Source organism: Chiloscyllium plagiosum, chromosome 1, assembly GCF_004010195.1.
Source record: "Chiloscyllium plagiosum isolate BGI_BamShark_2017 chromosome 1, ASM401019v2, whole genome shotgun sequence".
Lineage (NCBI taxonomy): Eukaryota > Metazoa > Chordata > Chondrichthyes > Orectolobiformes > Hemiscylliidae > Chiloscyllium > Chiloscyllium plagiosum.
The window spans coordinates 138,772,375-138,785,273 of NC_057710.1; the positions used below are offsets into that span (position 1 = coordinate 138,772,375).

A 12,899-nucleotide genomic window follows, 5' to 3' on the forward strand; every position below is an offset into this window, starting at 1 on the left:
CCAATTGGAAATCTGAGGGATTCCACAGGGGTCAGTGTTCGGGTTTATATAATTTTTTTTAGACTTAAATGTAGGAGGCCTGATCGTTAAGTTGTAAATAACACAAGTAAGTGGTGGGGTGATAAATAGAGAGGATATCATAAGACTGCAAGACAAGCTGCTCAGATAGGTTGATCACTGGCAAATGGAATTTAATTGGGATAAATGCAAGGTGATGCACTTGGGCAGGATACACAAGACAAGGGAATACATTACCTTAGGAAGCACTGTAGATCAGAGGGACTTCGGTGTACATATATATCAGGACAGGTGGATAAAGCGGTTAAGGAGGCATTTGTATAATTGCCTTTATTTGTCAAGGCATAGAGTTTAAGAGCAGGGAGATTATGCTGGAACTTTATAAAGCGTTGGATAGGCCACAGCTAGAGTACTGTATGCAATTCTGGAATTCACTTTATAGCATGGGAAAAGATGTAGGAGCAATTTACTGGGATGGTGCTGGGCTGGAGAGTTTCAGTTATAAATAGAGATTTGACATCCCGGGGGTGTTTTCCTTAAAGGACAGGAGATTGAGAAGGGACATTATTGAAATGTATAAAATTATGAGGGGCATAGACAGGAAGAAATTTCTCGCCTTGGGGAGGGTTCAATGACCGGGGCATAGATTTAAGGTAACAGGCAGAAGGTTTAGAGGAGATTTGAGAAAAAAACATTTTCACCCAGTGAGTGGTGGGAATCTGGAACTCATTGCTGTACGGATGCTGGAGGGAAAAATCTCCAATGCATCTAACAAGTGTTTAGATGTACATTTGTGATACCAAGGCATACAAGCCAACGGGCTAAGTGCTGGAAAATGGGATTAGAATATTTTTAGGTGTTGCTTTTGACTGATGGAGATATGATGGGCGAAAGGTTGTTTTTCTGCTTGTAGATGTCTATGACTCTATGGTTGTCATTCTACTCAAGGTACCCAGTCCTTACCATCAAAACTGCAAAAGTGTGGAATTCAGTTCCTGTAATACAAGTTATTTTCCACAATGATAACAACTGCACTCTAACTACACTATTCTATCAAGTGGATTCAAGGTTAACCTTGCAAAATCACAGAAATTTGAAGCACAGAAACAACTAGGCCAAATAGCTAAAGCTTATCTGGTGCACATAAATCCAGTCCGAAGTCATCAGAATTTCACAAACTATTCACAGACCTGACAGTGTTAAAAAGTGTGGCACTGGAAAAGGAGGTCAGGCAGTATCTGAGGAGCAAGAGTCGATGTTTCAGACACAAGTTCTTCAGCAGGAAAAGTACAGTGTCAGCAGAGCATCAGAAGGATGGGGCCTCAACCTAACCACAGGAAGGCCAGTGACACAGAAGGGGACACACACCAGACCTTGTTATCACATAATCTGCCATTACAAACTATCTGTTGTTAGCCACGAAGAGTCTCCATTAACAGCTATTCACCCACCCTCATTATCGACTCCTTTGTCTGTCCAACGGTTCATCTCTCTCTTTGGGCTCTATCCCTACCTATTGTTTACTACTTATCCCTTCCCTCCAGCCTAACTTCTGCATATAAACTTGACATTTTCCTAGCTACCATCAGTTCTGAGGAAGGGTCACCAGATCTGAAACATTAACTCTGATTTCTCTTCACAGATGCTGCCAGACCTGCTGAGCTTTTCCAGCAACTTCTGTTTTTGACACAGAAAGGGACATAGCCATTGCTGAGAGCTCTGATTGATGGAAGAGCAGTTTGCCAATATCTTGAATGTGGTGCAAAAATATTGACATATCCTGATGAGGGGCTCAGTTTAGAGGTCCAGATTGGTATTAACTGTGATAAACATACATTTTTTTTGTGAGGATATCATCTTTATGCGGCGCACTTTGCCAGGTTTAGTGGCTTCCTGGAGGCATGCAGATCTCTATGACCAAATGAGATATCAAAATGCAGTGGTATCAGGTTGCGACATTTACACTGGGAACAAAAGTCTGCAGATTTTAATCTGCGGTTTATTCAGACTGAGTTGGTATTTCTTCCCATATAAATCATCTTAACCCGACATACTGTTCACTCCCCACCCCACAACATTTAACATTTTTTTCAAGTAACAGTCTCATCTTTCTTTTTAAAATAACTTCATCATAGGTTATGCAGCAGAGGATTGCAGACTTCAACAATCTTCGTTGTGAAGAATTTGTTCAAATCTACCCAATTCGTTTCATGCCCTAGACCACTGGGCACACTGTTTTAACATTTATGTTTACTTTTTAGATTCCTTCCATAATCTTGAACAAAGGATCAGTTGACTACACTTTTTCATAATTTTTAAGCTTTCACCCCTCATAGCATCCTAATAAATTTACACGGCACCTTTCCATTGCTATAAAGGATGCTAAAATTGTACTATTACGTATAATTGAGGCTCAATTAAGGCCTGGTATAGATCCATCACGACCTCCTTGATTATGCACTCCTTGTTGCTGATCACAAAACATACTGCATTCAGTTCCTCAGAGTATTTCCATCATTCTCGCCTTCTTATTGCACATCTTATTTACCTCTCCATTTGCTTCTTTTGCATGTTCTGCCACATTTCAATGAACTGTGGATTTGCTCAAGTGGCTCTACCACAATTTTTCATTTATGCACTAGTCACTAGATTTGCTGAGGCCTGACACACCTCATGGGACGAACATTCAGTCTTCACCACAACAATGAAAGTACCGAATGTAGGACTGAGCCTTGCAACCCAGGAACCGCACCTTGTCTGGGACCACGGTGATTGGGCAAGCTGTTTCCTTTCTCGCGTTATCATTGGTTCTTTGGCCCACGACCAAGACGAGCGGCGTGTATTTTTCTCACTGATTGGCTGAAGGTTTTCGTTCCCTCTGATTTGTTAATGGATCTATCAATCCTGGCCCCTAGCATTGTTACGCTGGCACTCCAGGTCTTTGCCGATGTCTATTGGTGAGCTTGAAACGATTAGAATTGCTGATTGGGTAGTAGGGCCTGTCAGTCATCCGGTGGGTCTTGACAGATGGCGGGGCGGCAACAGGAGAGCGAGTGACTGAGAGAGCGTGAGGCCAGGAGCATTGAGCGGAATAAAGTGAGGTGCTCGTTACATTGCAACTCACTGAAGACGTAACTGTGTTGCACTGCCAGACATGGAACAGAAAAAACAACTGGAAATGGAAACATGCATCAAAGGTATGCTTCACAGGAGCGCTGCGGTGTACTGCCTGAGAATCACAGTTTGGAGTTAAATTGCATTGTACCCTTCTCTTTCCCCCCCCATTAACTGACAGATTCAAGCATGATCAATTCAGTCGTTTTTAGACACTACGGGTAGTATGAAGTACATGTGCGCAAAGAAACGGCCAAAGCCGACTTCAGTTATTACGGTTTCGAGAGAAAGGGAAAGCTGTAATAGCACAGTTTGACTTTATTAACTCTTATGTATTTGCACGTACAAACGCTTTTCATTTCTATGATCGGAAGATTCCAGGCAGGGTTTCTAAACATGAACGAGAATGGTTATTGTTAATATTTGTGATTGTTTCAGCTGTTGAGCTAAGTCTTTTTAGTCATTTCCAATTTAGGGTATATCTGAAATATTTCAAATGGTATTTTATGGTCCGTGGTGCAAATCAGGATCGTAAAAGAAGACTAGTAAACTCCTTGACGCGTTTGATATTTGGATTATATTGTATTAATTTTCACTTTTCATTACAGTTTATCAAATGCTCATTGTTGACTCGAATTACATTATTGTCAGTTAACTCAGAACGATTAAATAAATTGCACGGTGTAAAGGGACGTAAAGGGAGCGCTTGACAGCCAAACAAAGCATCTAAAGGGTGGATTCTACATGATTTATTGTTCGGAAGGTAATGATGTACAGATTCAATTCCTGTGTTGCTTATTGTGTATGCTGGTCACGCAGGGAATTACCCAGGGGAGAGAGGAAATCACCTGCCCAGAGGGCAGTTTTAAAACACTATTGCTTAGATTCCCTGTCGTATTTCTCCTGGTCAGGGAAAGTGTCGACTGTCATTCAGATCTGTCCTAATCAATCTCACAAACTCGTATTAAAACACATTTTTGTCTTTTGAATTAATGGGTATATGGTAATAAATGTAATCATTTTTGATCTTTAAAACAATTATCTTCTGTGGGAAAATATGAGTATTTAGTCCCTTTTTTTAGGTTATAATAACATTGATTTTTCAATGTTCTATATTAGCTAATGTAAGATTCACACTTGAGAAAGATTGAAAAAGAAGTGTTTCCCATGAAAGCAACTAGATAGCTGGATTGGTTGCACAAAGATGATCCTTGTGTGCTGTAGATAATTGCATTGCAGCAGAAAGTGATTAATCCTATGCCTGTGGTGGACCAAGAGAGACAAAAAAGATAAACTGTCTTTTTGCTTTTCTGGGGAATTGAGGCAATTGTTTTATTACTCTTTACATTGGATTTATTTGAGTACAGTGAGGTATCTCATGCATTTAAGAATATTAATGCATCCACAATACAAGCTATATACAGGATTTTGCATTGTTGCTCTGATATTGAGGACTTTGAAAGGTAATGGAAAAATTTGGTTGGCTTGAGAAATTCAGCACAATGGTTTGGCATTTCCATAATGACATACTTGCATGCAACCTGGATGTTGTTGAATCTTCAAACCCATCCCCATTGATGAGGGCAGAGCAGTAGATGTGATCTATACGGACTTAAGTAAGGTGTTCAACAAGGTTCCCCATGGGAGACTGATTAGCAAGGTTAGATCTGATGGAATACAGGGAGAACTAGCCATTTGGATACAGAACTGGCTCAAAGGTAGAAGACAGAGGGTGGTGGTGGAGGGTTGTTTTTCAGACTGGAGGTCTGTGACCAGTGGAGTGCCACAAGGATCGGTGCTGGGTCCTCTACTTTTTGTCATTACATAAATGATTTGGATATGAGCATAAGAGGTATAGTTAATAAGTTTGTAGAAGACACCAAATTACAATGGGTCTAGACCAGATGGGCCAATGGGCTGAGAAGTGGCAGATGGAGTTTAATTCAGATAAATGCGAGGTGCTGCATTTTGGGAAAGCAAATCTTAGCAGAAATTATACACTTAATGGTTAAGTCCCAGGGAGTGTCGCTGAACAAAGAGACATTGGAGTGCAGGTTGATAGCAGGTAGATAGGATAGTGAAGAAGGCATTTGGTATGCTTTCCTTTATTGGTCAGAGTATTGAGTACAGGAGTTGGGAGGTCATGTTGCGGCTATACAGGACATTGGTTAGGCCACTGTTGGAATATTGCGTGCAATTCTGGTCTCCTTCCTATCGGAAAGATGTTGTGAAATGTGAAAGGGTTCAGAAAAGATTTACAAGGATGTTGCCAGGGTTGAAGGATTTGAGCTATAGGGAGAGGCTGAACAGGCTGGGGCTGTTTTCCCTGGAGCGTCGGACGCTGAGGGGTGACCTTATAGAGGTTTACAAAATTGAGGTGCATGGATAGGATCTTTTCCTTGGGGTGGGGGGAGTCCAGAACTAGAGGGCATAGGTTTAGGGTGAGAGGGGAAAGGTATAAAAAAGACCTAAGGAGCAACTTTTTCACGCAGAGGGTGGTACGTGTATGGAATGAGCTGCCAGAGGAAGTGGTGGAGGCTGGTACAATTGCAACATTTAAAAGGCATTTGGACAAGTATATGAATAGGAAGGGTTTGGAGGGATATGGGCCGGGTGCTGGCAGGTGGGACTAGATTGGGTTGGGATATCTGGTCGGCATGGACAGGTTGGACCGAACGGTCTGTTTCCATGCTGTACATCTCTATGATTCTATAAGTGAAACTGTGTACTTATGCTGATACTCTACAGCATGCTTTTCACGGCTTTGTTCTCTGATGCCTATGATGATCTTGCCTTTGGAATTACACTGCATTAACAGGAAGCTGCTCAATCTGAGACCATTCCAGGCAAATGCCAAGGCTATCATGGATATATCTCATGAAATTCTGTTTGCTGATGGCTATGCATTAGTAGCCAGTGCAGAGCTGGACACACAGTGTAGCATGAACTTGTTTTCCAATGAGTGTGACAACTGTAGTGTCAAAATCAGCAAGAAGAAGAATAATGCATAGCCACTGTTCCAAGACAGCCCTATTTTGGGACCAAGTTTTCAGGCCATGACCAAAATCTGCCAGCAGCTGATAAGGTTACTTATCTCAACAGCACTTTATCTTCTGCTGTCTGCATGGATGATGAGATGCATGCAAGAATTGGCCAAGCAACAATAGCCATCAAAATCAGTTTAGGAATGAAGAAAAGTCTACCCACAAACTGGAAGTCTGTAGTGTAATAGTCCTGCATACCCTACTTTACCAATTTAATGTTTGGACCCATGTCACAATGTTCTGCTGAGAAGCTCAATCACTTTCACTTGATCTGCTTACAGTTGTTTCTGAAGAGTAGATGGTACAACAAAACACAAGATGCGGAAGCGTTCACTGATCTGGCCTGTCAGGCATCAATCCTAAATTATGAGAGACACAACTAAATTGGGATTGTCATCTAGCCAGAATGACAGTAATTGCTTACCATAGAGAACTTGAGTCTGGGGATACACCCTTACAGTGGTCAAAGTAAATGTTACAAAGATGATGTGAATCTTCATTTAAAAGTTTGATTTCAACTTTGAGTCCTGGGAGAAGCTGGCCCAAGGTCATTGCATCAGGTGCAACAACAATGAAGTCAGTACATCTTTCATGGAAAATGAACACCCATCGAAGGCAAAGGGAAAATGCAAGCAGAAGACCTCCCGAGTGAACAATTCATCCAAAACTCAATAGTCTGCAGTATCCTGTCTTATTTGTAGCAGAACCTTCCAAGGGCACATCAGCCTTGACAATTACCTGTGTAACCACTAGAATCTTAGCAAACACTATACATAATGAATACAATCCTCTTCATTTCCAAGAACAAACACTGGATAAGCTCTGCTTAAGGGGGAGCAAAGCACCAAAATGCCTTTATTATCTGCTAGTGCTTACGTACTGAGTGAACCTTTTGTTATTTAAAACATTTATTACCTGTTTTATATAAGAAGTGATATTATTGCAGATTTCTCTTTACTTCTGGTAATATAGGTATCTCACCCCTATTCTTCATGACCATTTATACAAAGGAAAAGTATCCAGATATTAATTCTGTTTTAATAGGGTGATACATGACTAAGGATTCTGGATTAGTGGTGCTGGAAGAGCACAGCAATTCAGGCAGCATCCGAGGACAGGCAAAATCGACGTTTCGGGCAAAAGCCCTTCATCAGGAATATGACTAAACCTACCGGCAGGAATTTTTTTAATGAATACCATGAAAAACTTCATTCAGAGCAGAGCAACCGGTAGTCTCCCTGACACTCCCAGCTACAATTTGGTTGATGCTTTAAGATCAGTGCAGAAAGTGAACTTTCAATGATTGAGATACATGTAGCTCAAATGTTCACAAGCAAAAATGCAGACGAGTGCTTCCCACACTTCAGTAGATTATTTGTTTTCAGCTGCCGATAATTGGTGGAACAAATGATTTGGTCATTTGCTTCCTTTAGTGGCCTGTGAGAGTACACCTCCATTTCCATAACCTGGTTCATCTGTTGGATGTATGTTTTGAGTATGGCTGAAAAAGCACAAGGTCTGGGGAGACGTTGTTACTTTTGAAATGACAAATGCTATTTGTGGTGATTGTCCGTTCCATTTGTGTATCTTTATACTGTTGCTTTCAAAGAGGCTCCATGATCTCAGTGTAACCAATTTATTATCACAAATTCAATGTCAAATTGCATGAAGGTAGGTTGTATTGATGAGGCAGGGATGCTGCAGAAGGATTTGGACAGGTTAGGCGAGTGGGCGAAGAAGTGGCAGATGGAGTGCAACAAGTGTGAGGCCATGCACTTTGATAGGAAGAATAGGGGTATGGACTATTTTCTAAATGGAGAGAAAATTCAGAAATCTGAAGTACAAAGAGACTTAGTCCTAGTGCAGTTTCTCCCTAAGGTAAACTTGCACATTGTATTTGAGTCTGTAGTTAGGAAAGCAATGTTGTCATTCATTTCGAGAGGACTAGAATATAAAAATGGGGATGTACTTCTGAGGTTTCATAACGCTCTGGTCAGACCAGATTTGGAGTATTGCGAGCAATTTTTGGCCCCATCCCTCAGGAAGGATGTCCTGGCCCTGGAGAGCGTCCAGAGGAGGTTCATGAGCATGATCGCAGGAATAAAATAATTCACATATGTGGATCATTTGAGAACTCTGGGGCTATATTCGATGAAGTTTAGAAGGATGAGACAGGATCTGAAATTTTCAGAATACTGATCAGCCTGGACAGAGTAAACATTGGGAAGGTGTTTCCGTTGGCAGGACAGAAGAGGACCTGAGGACACGGCCTTGGTAAAGGAGAGAGGGTTTTTTTTTTAGCCAGAGAGTGGTAAATCTGTGGAATTCATTGCCAGAGAAGACTGTGGAGGCCAGATCACTGAGTATATTTAAGACAGGTGGATAAGTTCTTGATTGCCAAGGGGATAAAAGGTTACAGGGAGAAAGCGGGAAAATGGTTTTGAAAATCCATATCAGCCGTGATTGAATGGTGGAGACCCGATTGGTCAAATGGCCTAAGTTCTGCTCCTATAACTTATGGTCTTATGGAATATCGTTGACCGGTTATAGGTAGGCCTTTCTCCAGCTGCACTGATTCTGCATCTGAACAAGTTAATGTTGGATGGTGGGGAAAGTGCATTAATCCTTCTAATAGTAAAATTGTGTTGTACATGCTGACAAGAACTATTGATGATAAATTTCACCCATGGAAGGGACAGAAGACAATATTGTGGGAAGGATGAACGTCCTGGCAAGACTGAAAAAATCTTTTCGAATGTGTTAGTTCCGAACTTAGTGGGACATTGGTTGTACTAAAACACACCATCACGAGTAACAAAAGCTTTAACCTATTTGCTTTGCTTTGCTTTGCTTTTCTATGCCAGTATTATCTTAAAAATAGACCAATTATATGTCAAACTTGAAGACTGTGCACCCATAATATTTATTTGATCATTGGGTAGAATACATGTCCATGGTGGTTAGCACTGCTGCCTCACAACACCAGGGATCCCAGGTTCAATTCCAGCCTCTGGCAACTGTCTGTGTGGAGTTTGCACATTCTTCACGTGTCTGCGTGGGTTTCCTCCGGGTGCGGCAGTTTCCTCCCACAGTCCAAAGATGTGCAGGTCAGGTGAATTGGCCATGCTAAATTACCCATAATGTTAGGCGCATTAGTCAGAGAGAAATGGGTCTGGGTAGGTAACTCTTCGGAGGGCTGGTGTGGACTTGTTGGGCTGAAGGGCCTGTTTCCACACTGTAGGGAATTAATCTAATAGTCTGTTGACTGCCTTAATCAACATACGGTTGAAATTTGGCAAATTTGATTCATTGACTAAGTTTGATACCCACAGAGATATAATTAAGCATAATCAATACTGTCTCTATTTGAAGTCATTTCAGCTTCTGAGACTTCAGCATAGACTGTTAACCTTCTCTCATTTTGTGAAACTTGCAGAAATTATACCTTTTATGGGAAGAGCATGACAGTATCCCCTAATCTGTTTAAAACCAGTAAATAAAGGACTTTGGGTTTGAAGCCAAGCTTATTGAACAAGTTTACTCTGATAAAACCTCTTTACCATTCTGGCTTTATAGATTGTGACATTTAGTGTGACATTTTCATAGGACATTCTTGTTATTGTTCTCAAAACTACAATAGTCAAGTTTGAAGACTTTGTTTGTTTCTTGCAGGAGTGAGAAAGTATTATTTTGGAGACTGTCACTTCGTATAGATACTTCTGAGGTGATGATAAGAAGCAACACTGAGATGCCCATAGTCTCAACTGACTGATCTATAAAAAGTTAAAAATCACACAACACCAGGTTATAGTCCAACAGGTTTGTTTGGAAGCACTAGCTTTCAGAGTGTCATTCCTTCATCAAGAGTTGTGATTTTTAACTTTGTGCACCCCAGTCCAACACCAGCATCTCCAAATCATGATCTTTAAAATGACCTGATGTTTTACTGGCTGTGATGGTATGCACATACCACTCCTCACATTCAGCCATAGTTACCTCCAAGTGGCACACTGAACTTTTCTTTGCCCTGTCTACCTTTTGCACAGTGGTTGGCTTAAAGTGGAGAGTTACATTTTTGTTTTCCTCAAGCTGGATCTTGTATTATCAATAGATAAGTACTTCTAGAATTTGTGCATGTTTCCTATATATGATTAGGAGTTTTGTTCAATGCTTTAACATGTCTGCTCGCATGGTTCTTGCTTTTGGTGTAGTGTCTGTTTCTCTGTAACCATAACCAGCTATGTTTCTTAAAGCAAGTGCACAGAACACTTAATTACGTACCAAACAATTAAACAATTAAATTCTACACCTATCAGTTTCCATCCAGCTGCTGACAACCGCATTGGCTTTTATGGCATCACATTTTCAGAAAGAAGCAACTACATTAAAACACACGACTACACTTCTTTTAGCTGTGAAATGCTTTGGAAACTCCTTAGCATTTGAAATGTGCTGTGTGAATAGGACTATCTTTTGTTTACTCTTGGTAGCCAATGTTTTTTTTTATAATAGACACAAGACTTTCCTTGCAAAACTTTTGGTAGACCTAGTGCAGCAGGTCAGGCAGCATCTAGGGAACAGGAGAATCGACGTTTCGGGCATTAGCCCTTCTTCAGGAATCCATTCCTGAAGAAGGGCTAATGCCCGAAACGTCGATTCTCCTGTTCCCTAGATGCTGCCTGACCTGCTGCGCTTTTCCAGCAACACATTTCCATCTCTGATCTCCAGCATCTGCAGACCTCACTTTCTCCTTTTGGTAGACCTATCCAATTAATCTCACTCTTTTTGGTCTTTCTTTCCTAATAACCTAATATATTTTCTTTGAGTCAAGAAATTTGCCTAACCCCTCCCCTTGTTCAGAAATCAATTTAATTTCAAACCTTATCTCTGATTTCCTAAGCAGAAGCACAAATCTTCTTCACTCCATTGAATTGCTGACATATATTTAATATTGTGCACTCTGTATCCAGCGCTATCTGTATGTCATCCAACAGTGACCTGTGGGGCATACCACTTCCAGATGCTCTGTAATCTTGCTCTGGGTTTTTACTAGTGTTGGTACATAATTTTAGTACAAGTCTTCTGTGACATACTTTATCAAAAGCCTTCAGAAACTTCATATGCACTATATTTGCTGCATTCCCAAATATGATTGATTGAATGCTTTGTATCAGGATCATGCAGAAACAGCCTTTGTTTATTCTTATCAGGTTTTGAAGTTAAAGGAAAAACTGCTGCAAATATGCAGTTATAAATTGAGAAAGGAAAGGAAACTCTGTTTTGCAAAGAATGTGACAATGCATTTATTTGTTGTGTAAATTTAGGAGCATTGAAGAAATAAACTTTGTTTAATCTAAATGCTTAAGTTTGGTCCTCTTAATGTAAACTAACTTTCCAAACTGATAGGATTTGGTAACAATGTCCCAGCACAATTGCACAGTGGCATTATCCCTAGCTCACATTTATTACCATTGTTACAAGAATTGAATGCCTGGTATCTGTAACTGCAGACTTTCACAGTCTTGCATTGTATATCTAACAAATCACTGATTAGGAATGCAGATAAGTTCACTTCAAATGAACAAACTAATGGCCTCAGATACTGTTAGATGGAGCTTGCAGTCTGGATTATCTGGTCTTGAGGTTTCTGTCTGTGATGTTGGGATGAAATAGGAATTTTGTTTGCAGAAAATTTGTTGCTACAAAAGCTAGATGAATGAAAGTAGGAGCACAACTGAGTGGAAGAGGTCAAACTCTGGAAAAGTGCATTGCTCTCTGGCTGGATTTCAACTATCCTACTCCGGATCAGGAGGGAGGTGGAAAGCTATTGTCCTTCTGCACTGAATCAGCAAAAGGCCTGTGCCATTTTTAGACATGTAAAATGGGGTTAAAAAAAAATTCTAAATTTCACAGCTGGAGAGGGGAGATTCCAAATGATAAATGACCTGTGGGATATAATTTGCGGTAATTTATTTTAGCAGTACTCAGAGTCATAGAGATGTACAGCATGGAAACAGACCCTTCAGTCCAACCCATCCATGCCGACCAGATATCCCAACCTAATCTAGTCCCACCTGCCAGCACCCGGCCCATATCTCTCCAAACCCTTCCTATTCATATACCTATCCAAATGCCTCTTAAATGTTGCAATTGTACCAGCCTCCACTACATCCTCTGGCAGCTCATTCCATACACATACGTGAAATAATTGCCCCTCTGCGTGAAATAATTGCCCCTTAGGTCTCTTTTATATCTTTCCCCTCTCACCCTAAGCCTATGCCCTCTAGTTCTGGACTCTCCAACCCCAGGGAAAAGACTTTGTCTATTTATCCTATCTGTGCCCCTCATAATTTTGTAAACCTCTATAAGGTCACCCCTCAGCCACTAACGCTCCAGGGAAAACAGCCCCAGCCTGTTCAGCCTCTCCCTATAGCTCAGATCCTCCAACCCTGGCAACATCCTTGTAAATCTTTTCTGAACTCTTTCAAGTTTCACAACATCTTTCCACTAGGAAGGAGACCAGAATTGCACGGAATATTCCAACAGTGGCCTAACCAATGTCCTGTACAGCCGCAACATGACCTCCCAACTCCTGTACTCAATACTCTGACCAATAAAGGAAAGCATACCAAATGCCTTCTTCACTATCCTATCTACCTGTGACTCCACTTTCAAGGAGCTATGAACTTGCACTCCAAGGTCTCTTTGTTCAGCAACACTCCC

The 12,899-nt window shown here is 40.9% G+C and overlaps 1 protein-coding gene and 1 long non-coding RNA gene across 3 annotated transcripts in view; one reads left to right on the top strand and one right to left on the bottom strand.

Annotated features, from left to right (window-relative positions):
• LOC122555871 overlaps window positions 1-2,759 on the bottom strand; it is a 35,426-nt gene extending 32,667 nt beyond the window's left edge. The window contains exon 1 of the long non-coding RNA XR_006313382.1: window positions 2,567-2,759. This is a non-coding gene — a long non-coding RNA (uncharacterized LOC122555871). The remainder of the gene's footprint in view (window positions 1-2,566) is intronic.
• A 263-nt stretch (window positions 2,760-3,022) lies between these two features.
• afap1 (actin filament associated protein 1) overlaps window positions 3,023-12,899 on the top strand; it is a 276,239-nt gene continuing 266,362 nt past the window's right edge. The window contains exon 1 of one of the 2 annotated variants that reach the window (XM_043698373.1): window positions 3,023-3,215. In XM_043698373.1, coding sequence (XP_043554308.1) covers window positions 3,173-3,215 — 43 coding nt within the window. In that variant the 5' untranslated portion in view covers window positions 3,023-3,172. The remainder of the gene's footprint in view (window positions 3,216-12,899) is intronic. The other variant, XM_043698382.1, reaches the window with a different exon arrangement.